At 34.5% G+C, this 10,522-nt stretch overlaps 1 protein-coding gene across 3 annotated transcripts in view; it reads right to left on the bottom strand.

Annotated features, from left to right (window-relative positions):
* LOC106881798 (regulator of MON1-CCZ1 complex) overlaps positions 1–10,522 on the bottom strand; it is a 96,720-nt gene that overhangs the window by 76,460 nt on the left and 9,738 nt on the right. For all 3 annotated transcript variants that reach the window (XM_014932308.2, XM_014932309.2, XM_052967120.1), the window contains exons 3-4: positions 10,389–10,473; positions 8,615–8,677 (exon numbers count right to left, since the gene is read on the bottom strand). In XM_014932308.2, coding sequence (XP_014787794.1) covers positions 8,615–8,677; positions 10,389–10,473 — 148 coding nt within the window. The remainder of the gene's footprint in view (positions 1–8,614; positions 8,678–10,388; positions 10,474–10,522) is intronic.

Raw genomic sequence — 10,522 nt, 5'->3', positions numbered from 1 at the left:
GGGGGGGGGGGAGTATTTTCAGCACCTGCTTTTTTGTGCTTTCAATTAAGGTTCCAAAGCTGTCAAAGCTACTTGAGACATTTGTACTGTGTATGGAGAAGGCATTATAACTGAAAGAACTGCACAGAAATAGTTTACGATGCTACAGGAGGGGAAATTTGATCTCAGATTCTCTGTGTTCCAGCTGACCTGTTCAGTTCAATGATGATTGATTGAACAAGCTCATCTATGAGGTTCGATGCCAATTCATAAAGGAATTGGCCCAGCAGATGGGGTGCTCTCATGATGCCATCACCCATCACCTTCACTCAAGAGGTAAGATCCAAAACTTAGTGCATAGGTATCACATGCTCTAAACAAAAGAGAGAAACTCCAGTACTCCTCTATTGCCACCAGTTTACTTGCCCTTAACACAAGGTTACTTGTGGACACAGAAATTTCTACACTGCATTGTCACTGACAATGAAAAATTGTATCTTTATGATGTCAATATGAAGAAGAAGAAAGAACAGCTGAGTCCTGAAAAGCAAGCAACACCTCAAGCCAATGATCTGCATTTGGTAGGATTGGGAAGAGCTAGTCTGCTACAAAATACTTGAAAAGGGCAATCAGTAAAGAGTTTTACAATCAGCAAACACACCAGCTCAACAATGCAATCCAGCTGAAACAACCTGATTGGCAATATGGCATGCAGTTTCTACACAACTCATCCCCACATTGCTAATTTGACTAAAAATGCTATTCAAGAGCTCATTTGGGAAGTTCTACTACATCCACTGTGTTTTCCTGATATAATGTCTTCAGATTATCATCTTTTACAGTCTCCCTCCACCAATCTGCATGGCATTTTATTCCACAACAAAGTGGAGCTGAAAATGCATCTTGATGAATTCTAGTCAAGACCAGGTAATTTCTGCCATCAAAGCATTTGACAAGCTAGTGGGACATTGGCAAGAAGTATGAACAATGAAGGAGAATATATTATTGACTGATTTGTTAAAATTGGTGATGAAAAATAAAGATTAAAATAAAAGAGGGGGAAAAAAGAAAATGAACAAATTTATCTGACAACCTTATAATTAGGGCTGATATGTAGGACAGGCAAAACGATGGGAAATATTGATTTTAAAGTATCTGTGTACTCATATACACTCATTCTAAATACATTAAAATGCTTCATAGAATTAATAACTTTTTATTTTTCTTCTTTTTACTGTACCCTCTCTAGTGGAGGTTTATTTCAATAAAAATGTAAGTTAAAATGCATTTTTCTTTCAGCCTTGTATAATGATTTCTTTTGAACTGGCACAAGATTAATTTTTGCAAATCAAAGAGAATAGATAATTTGAACTCAATATTTAAATAGTAATGAGATAAAAGTAAACAGACAAAGGTTATATTATATCTCTCACCCATATTTTATGTAAAATAAAAAGAAAAAAAATATTTTGTTTGATGTTGAATCTTCTAGCTTAGATTTGTCATTTTATGTGAAATTTGACCTTAGTTTGAACATTTCAATTTAACAAAGGAAATTTATAAAATAATTCTTGTGGAAGTTTCACATGCATGCATGTGCGCATGCACATACATACACATACAAACACAACATTATTTTGACGACCACTTTTCCATGCTTGCATGGACTGGATGGAATTTGGAGGCAGATTTTCTACAGCTGTGACCAACCATTAACTTGTTTCAAGATAACATTCCCCACAACCAGACATATTTTTATGAATGACTTGCAAGATGGTGACATTCATTTACAACAATCACATGAAATCAAGGCAAGGAGACAGTAATATATACACATACATATATTTGATGAGCTTCTTTTGGTGTCTGTCTACCAAATCTGCTCAAAAAGGTTTTGGTTGGCTGAGACTATAATAGAAGACACTTGCCCAAGGTACCACACAGTGGGACTGACCCAAGGACAATGAGGTTGGGAAGCAACCTCATACCACTCAGCTATGTCTGCACCTATACACACATGTATATATAGGCACTAAGTAACTCATATGTTTTGATTCAGTACCAAATTGTTAAAATAACATGTTAATAAAACCCAATTGAACCGTTATATATTTGTATCACATTCAAAATATCTTTAATCTGAAGTGACTTAGTATAACCATTTATCAATGTATAAGTTGTAATAGGTATGCATTATCTCTTAACTATAGTTCTTCTTGTGTATTGTCCTGGCACAAGTTTCTAAGCAAGCAATGTATCTCAATAACACAAATCATTTTTCTACCAGCATAACTGGAAATATTAATGTCATCTGTTTTTTATCCTTTCAATATTATCATCATTCTGTATTAAGAATATTGAAAATAATTGCATTGCTGGTTATAAGTTTCAAATAACTAGTTTACTGTACTAAGAGCAATTTATATGGAGTAACTTTATATTAAGGAGTGGAATGTCCAATTTCCTGTAATTCAGACCACCTCATGGTCCCAGCAGACAAAATGGAAAAGGAGCTGCCCTGGAAGATGCCCTAGAACAGCCACTCTGACTGATGAGCGATCTGAATAACAGGAAATTGTATGTTCCACTCCTTAATGTAAAGTTACCCCATGTAAATTGCTCTCATCATTGTATGAAAGCGTGTTTACTGTATTTTCAATGGCAAAAATAGCAAAGAGGTGTCTAAACAACTTGGTGGAATAAATACAACAAAATACCTCTGTTTGACACACCAGTTTATCAGATTGCTTTTTCATACACACACATACACATGCACCCTGCTCCCAACACACATACATGCACTCTGCCCCAACACACATGATGGGCTTCTGAACTGGCCAGTGTGACAACTTGCAAGACCATTGACCCATCAGTGATGACACGGTACGGTGTCGACTGGCTGCCAACAACCTGCATTGTTGTCATCCTGCTCAAGAGCCTGTCCTACCACCTGCCACAACTACAGTGTGTACACAACACTGACATTGGTGGCATCAACAACAGAGGTTGATAGTCTTCTCTGATGAGAGCCGGAACTTGGGTGGCAGAGTGAGAGTGTGGTGTAGGGGAGATGAACACTACAGAGATACAGGTGTCATGGAGAGAGATGCATAGGGTGGCCAAAGCATCATGCTTTGGGGTGCTATAGGCCTGAATCAGAGAATTGGGCCCCATGTGTTCCAAAATGTTGGTGCAGGCAGAGAGAATGGCATCACAGCGCAGCGTTGACCAGATCCTAAGACCTCACCGTACCACTCTTCGCGCATCACCATAGCCACATGTTCCAGTAGGACAATACTCCATTCCACATGGTCAGGGTCACTATGGACTTCCGACATCAGCACAACATTGGAACCATGCTGTGGCCAGCTCTCAGCCTAGATTTGAATACAGACGAAATCCAGAGACGGCTGAACCAGGTGGTCCCAAGGCTGACAACTCGTGTGTAACTGGAGGCAGCTTTCCTCAAGGTGTGGGCACAGGGGTCAATGGCTTTTGTGAACCACCTAATGCACTCCCATGTACCAATGGTGTATGGCTGTTTTGAATGCTCAGGGAAGGCATACACGGTATTGAACATGTCATGCCCTACAATCTCGATGAGCTGGATCTGCCCACTACCAGAACACGACAACTCAGACTGTGGTCAAAGTGCATCCAAGAAATTGACTTTATCAGAATTATCAAAATTTATCTCTAACATAATGAAATTAAAACATATTTCATAGTCACACACAACTCATGTTTCTTTTGCGGTTCAGTGCATTTTGTGAAATACAGTATGAAGCAAATGCGTGAGAACGTTTTGTAGTCACGTTCTACTACAAAGTAACATGTATTATTCAGATCATTGTTTTCCTTATACATGGTTCTTATTTTACTGCATGTGATGATGACAATCCTTTTAGTAGTCAAGCAAGTTTTGAAAGATTTGTTAACATGTATTCTTTCCAAATATAACACCTTGCATGAGTTGGAGTATTGTGTATATAGAGATAGGAAAGAGAGAAAGACAGATCCTAGTAAGATCATATTTGGAAAACCACAAATTTGGGAGACTATTTCCTTACATTCATATATGCTTGGGATTTTTGAAAACAATATAGTTATGAATAAAAACACATAACGATTAGAATAGTAAAAAAAACAGTATATTCAGATATGTTGTAAAAGGAACAATACCACTGAATGATTAATTTTTTCATTGAAAGGTATTGGGAAGAACTCCAGACAAATTTTGCTTTTTGTTGAAGACTCAACAGCAGAAGATATTAATATATTAATTTTCTTTCACTAGATATCTGAATAAATCTTTAGTTAATGCAAAGCAGTAATTTTTAATGTTTGATTTATATTTCAAGCAAACACCTTTTTATAATATTACTTCATATTTAAAAAAAAAAAAATACCATTCGATAAATTATACAAATTCAAAATTTTATATCTCTGAAGAGCAGAAGAGTTGTCTATAAATGCTTATCAATATAGGATTCCATTATTAGGACAGCGCTTTTGTGAAACGATCATAAAAATTAAAACTTAATTCAAAATTTTTAATCTGACATTTATTATGATTATATTATATATTTATACTTATACATATTTTCATATATTTTTACATATAGTTTTAATGCAACAATTATTCTACACATGTATATATCTTTCCGATGAATTTTCTAATATTGATTTCCTGATATTAATAATAATATGTTATAAAATATATATATAGATATCTGAATATAAATTGGTCTTTTAATGTTCTGTCCATTAAATATACTTCCACAACTACAACAATCTAATTACTGTACAGATAGATCCTAAGCAGATATAATGAGTCTATAACTCTGAAAAGTAGTAGACTAGCCTTGAACTAATACTGTTTTTATGAGGTTGTTTAAAGTAAGTATTTGATATGATCACTTAGCAAGAAGAATATTAAACAAATTTACAGTAAGTAATAGTGTTTTTTAAAATCTTGTTGAAACCATTTATTGAAATAAGCTACAGAGAAGCATAGTGGGTTGATCAGAAAGTTAGTAAGCCTTACTGAGCAAAAGAACAGTGATACAGGTTCAGAAAAAAAAGTTTTCTTTTAAACAGCTTCATCAGAGGAAGAAAGAGCAACACCCATGACATGTTTTATGAACTCTGAGACTAGTCAAAGGAAGCTATCCTCAGATTGGAGACCTGACCAATGCTTGCAAAAGATTATTCTTTATAAGAGACACCAAAGGTCAGGTGGTGGTGTTAAACCAAGAGATGGATTATGTCTGCCATTAATAATAGAAATGGTTCCTCCAAGAAGCTTCTGACTGTTTTTCATCTGCTAAAGCCCATTGACAATTTGTTGGTTGACCTAAGGTTATTGTAGTAGCTCTTCGTTCAAGGTATCATGCAGTGAAATAAACCTGAAGCTACATACTTGTGAAGCAAATTTCTTAACTACACAACCAAGCTTGTGTTAATACAAATTGCTTTAAACACAAACACAACTTAAATGTACACCCACACAATATGCAATCCTTGCTTTCACTTCATTTATATATATTTCTCTGTAACTTGAGTAAAATGTAATCTCCCATTACATTTCCACCATATTTCTTTCCTCTCTCTCTCCATCTGAGATGGTCATGTATCTCCTTTACTGCAAGATGTCTGTTTCTGTCCCTCTATTCATACTCTAACCCAGTGGTTCACAGCCATTTTTTGCCTAATGACCCCTTTGATTACTATCTTATTCTGGTGGACCCCCATAGTCAATCGATGTTTATAAACTAGTTCAAAATTCCTCTTTTGTTTTTCACATATTAATGAAGATTGAAACATGTAAAATGTTAGAAAAAGAAACCTAGCTGTTTCTTGCAATAAATACATCTAAAGTAAAACTTTTTCATGGACCCTTAATAAATAACTGTGGATCCCCCCCAAAAGTCTTAAATGGAACCTGAGGGGGCATATGGACCCTGGTTGAGAACCACTGCTCTAACCCCTCACCACTTGGCATAAAACCACTTCCCTCAATATTACTCCCCACTCAATCAAGGGGTCTTTGTCTTGCGAGTTACTTGGTGACCTCACTGGTGCTGGTGCCATGTAAAAAGTACCCAGTACACTCTGTAAAGTGTTTGGCATTAGGAAGGACATCCATCTGTAGAAACCATACCATAGCTGACAGCAGAGCTTGGTGCATTTTTTTGATTTCCAGCTCCTATCAAACCATCCAATCCACATGCATGGAAGGAAGATGTTAAATGATGATGACGACGACAATGCTTGCATATTTATTTGCCAGTGTAATCATGTCACTGTAATTACTACTGAAATATATTTCTTTGCTTCGATATTTTTTTATATGTTTAATATTTACATTATTTACATTTGATGGATATTTGTCCTCATCTTGTTTGTTGTTAACACAACGTTTCAGCTGATATACCTTCCAGCCTCCATCAGGTGTCTTGGGGAAATTTCGAACCTGGGTTCTCATTCCTAAGTTATTTTTCTGTTATTATTATTCAGGTCACTGCCTGGAATCGAACTTGGAATCTTGGGCATATGGCATAGTGCTTAAGAGCACGGCTACTAACCCCAAGATTCAGAGTTCGATTCCAGGCAGTGACCTGAATTATAATAACAATAATAATAATAATAATAATAATAATAATAATAATAATAATAATAATGATAATAACAACAACAACATCGAAAAATATCTTAGGAATGAGAACCCAGGTTCGAAATTTCCCCAAGACACCTGATGAAGGCTGGAGGGTTATATCAGCTGAAACATTGTGTTAACAACAAACAAGATGAGGACAAATATCCGTCAAATGTAAATAATGTACATAATTCCTCATTTCTTAAATATAGAACTGTATGTTTAATATTGCCAGTTACTGATGAAATCTGTTACCTACGACTTGTAATTGCTTTTATTTTTGTTGGTCCATCAATTTAGACTGAATTCTACATTTTTGCTGTATTTGTATGTGTATTCAAATAAACTGAACTGGTTTGAGAACTCTTAGAATTGCAAAATAAATCTGGAAAATTTTTGTAATCACCATTTTTTTTAAAAAACATCTCTTTGCAGTAACCATTTTCTCTAAAAATAAATTAGCCAAACTAATTGGTGATAGAGTTCATAATATAGAATAGGTTAGTATGTTGTTTAGGTAGGTGAATACAAACATTCTAGACAGGGCCCTTTGTTGGAGAAGAAATAAGGAGAAGCATGTTGGATAGTTGTAAATGAGGTAGAAGAGTGCAACAAAGCAAATGGGCAAGTTTTTTAGTCCCTTTTCTTCAGTTTGAGTTTACTGAATAGTATATGAAGAGATTAGTGATTTGAGCCTATAGAGGGAAGGAGAGAGAGAGAGTGTGGAAAGATCGAAAGACACAGGTAATAGACCAGATAATAATATTTTATAAGACAAAATAGGTATTTTGATGTGAGTACAATTGAAAAGATAAGGAGAAACAACACCTAGAAACTAGGAATAGCAATTTTTTGTTATAATTACATGAATTTTGTATAGATATGAAGTTGTTGGTGTGCTTGAAAGCACCCCCTCCACCTCCAACCTAAAGGCTTAGTGCTATATGTGAAATTGCCTTAAGTGGGAATTATAACAAGGTTATAATCATAGTTCAGCAATTGATTACTTTCATATATTATAATATTGAGATTATAAATAACTACCAATGAAAAATACCCATAAATATGCTGTTGACATCATAAGAATTTAGAAACTGAGAAAATGTGAAATAATTCCTTTTTGAAACAGGGAAACCCAAAGCTGAAAAACCCTTTAGTAGAGAATGTTGAATGAGACTCGAACCTGCCAATGAGACTTGAACTTGTCTCTTCTACAACAAGTACATTTGAGTTGCATAGGCAGTCTTCAACATAGCTTCATTGGCTATAAGTTTCATTGTTCCAGAAAGGAATTATTTCACCTATAAATATGTTTTCCATTACAAAAAAAGGAAAGGTTTGAGTTCTTAACAAGCTTTAACAAGTAACCACTACAAGCACCAAACCATTTAAGGCATTATTTACATATTTTCTGGTCAAATATATTGGGCTAAGAACACAATAAGTGATGGGTGGCTGTTTTAAATCCCATCACCAGCAATACAGTATATCCCTAGCAAAGACATTTACTTCTCAATGATGATAGTCTATGATGGGCCAGTGGAAAATAGTAGGAGTACTGTATGGCTAGTGAGTGTTTTGTGAGTGCTGAATCCAAATTTTTCCATAGGCAGACATTTTCCAGTGCAAGTAGGAAAATGTATTTCGACAGATAGGATAAGTTCGAGATCTTTTGTTACAACACAGGCTGTTTTTCAGATGAATGTAATGTAGGCATAGATCTGGAGAAGAAATTACACACTTCAGGTCCACACTGAATCCATCAATATTTTAGGCACTCTATAACTTGATTGAAATGAAATCTGTGAAAATGCCTGCAGCAAATTTCATAGTAATGAACTCTATGTCAGATGTACAGAATCTTGATCATCTGCCTTCCATGCCTGTGCATGTGAGTGAATACATGCACTCACAACATACAACATTAAAAAAAAAAAAAAATCAGACGTTTACAACTAAAATGTAATTAAAACCTACCTTACAGGTCTGTGAATACTCCATATTGTCAGGAACAACATCAGAACTAAAGTTGAGGAATTCCTGCAATTAAAATTATAAGCGATATATATAAAGGAAACAAAAAATCCTAGCAGGTTGAGTGCAACTGTGTAGAGGTTCCCTTGTTGGCTTTTTTAAATATAGTATAAGGGCAAGGTGAGATTCTGTGTGGATGATGAGAACATGAAAGGCAGATACATCAGTGGGTTTTGATTAATCTTTTCTAATCATAAAGACCCACATACTCAACTTTCCAATAGCATTAAGTTAAATCTTGTCCTGAAACTAAAACTTAGGTATGGGTAACAATTTATGCCTCTAGCAGCAATTGAGTTCAGCACTGAAAATCAACAAAATACACATCCACTTTAACAATATTCAGGGAACCTTTAAATGTTTGCTTCATCTGCTAAAATTAGTAGTCAAATCTTGCTTAACTCACACTCTCATGTCTTGTCTTAAAAAAAAGAAAGAAAGAAAGAAAGAAAGGATGCATAGGATAATGTAATGTTCAACATATAAAAATATGAGATGTTCAGGTTTGGAGCATCATTGAACACAGGTCTACTGAATCAGGGATAACACTAGCAGCAACAAATTATATCACTTATTGATAGATATTTATGGCTGGATGGACTTGACCATTCAGACATGAGTGTCTTGGCTATAGACATAATCCAGCATCAGTGACAATACAACAGAGAACATAAAATTTTATTATAGCCATTATAATAAAGCCATGTGGTCAAATGTCCAGCTAATTAATGTTTTCAATGATGTATAAAATTTGCTGTTACACAGTTTATCATTTATATCAGTAGTTCTCAACCATTTTTTGCCTATAGACTCCTTTGGTTTCTATTTTACTCTCCTGGACTTTCATAGCCATTCGATGTATATTAAAAAAAGATCAATGAAATTCTTCTTTACACATGGCACATAACCCCTCATAATTTTTTTACTTTTTGGAATTTGCAGAAAACTTTTGCAAATTTGTATTCTAAACACAGGAAATCATTTGACTATGCAAAAAAAAAAAAATAAATAATTTTAATTTTTCGAAATTTTTTTTCTTAAATCACAGTTTAAAATATGGACAGTCCAAAGTTTTTGCTTAAATCCCAGCAATAGACCATTAAATGTGTTTATGGGGCAAAAGATATTGAAAAACACTAATATGTGAGAGTGACAAACAAACAAGGACAGTGTGAGGTGGTCATGAGTTGTGCTAAAAATAACAGCTAAATACCCCTTAAATCACACAAAAATATTTTTTGTTTTGGTTTTTGCATAGTCATATTATTTCTTATGTGTAGAACACAAATCCACAAAGATTTTCTACAAATCCCAAAATATTAAAAAAAAAGTTAAGTGGTTATATACTGTGTGTAAAGCAGAATTCCATCAAAAAATCCTCCTGTAATTTTATAATTAAGTATTAATATGAACTGCATAAAAAAATTAAAATATTTTGTTTACTGTACATAAATTTTAACAACAAAATTATACATGGGTCTCCAATGGCCATGTGAACCCTCGTTGAGAACCACTGATTTATATGTTTATTTATATCCTATCAATATCACTACCCACAGCTTTAAATTCGATATAAAGTAGAAACATTAAGATCTGATGCCCTGAAATAATAGCAGCAGAAACAGAACTGCTGCAATATTGTGACCTTGTTCAAGTGTTACTACAGACCTCTGTCACAACTAACTACCAACATCATCAAAAGAAAAATCTTACGTACGACAGACTTGAGAGATCTTTGAACACCAAGTATTCTTCGGTCAGGTGAAAATTTGATAGAAATAACTTCCCCTCTATCTTCCATTCTGAAAAGAATAAGCAACGATAGAAAAATTGAGATGACAATAATAAAGC

The sequence above is a fragment of the Octopus bimaculoides genome, chromosome 4, assembly GCF_001194135.2.
Source record: "Octopus bimaculoides isolate UCB-OBI-ISO-001 chromosome 4, ASM119413v2, whole genome shotgun sequence".
Lineage (NCBI taxonomy): Eukaryota > Metazoa > Mollusca > Cephalopoda > Octopoda > Octopodidae > Octopus > Octopus bimaculoides.
This window is presented reverse-complemented; position numbering and strand designations above follow the sequence as displayed.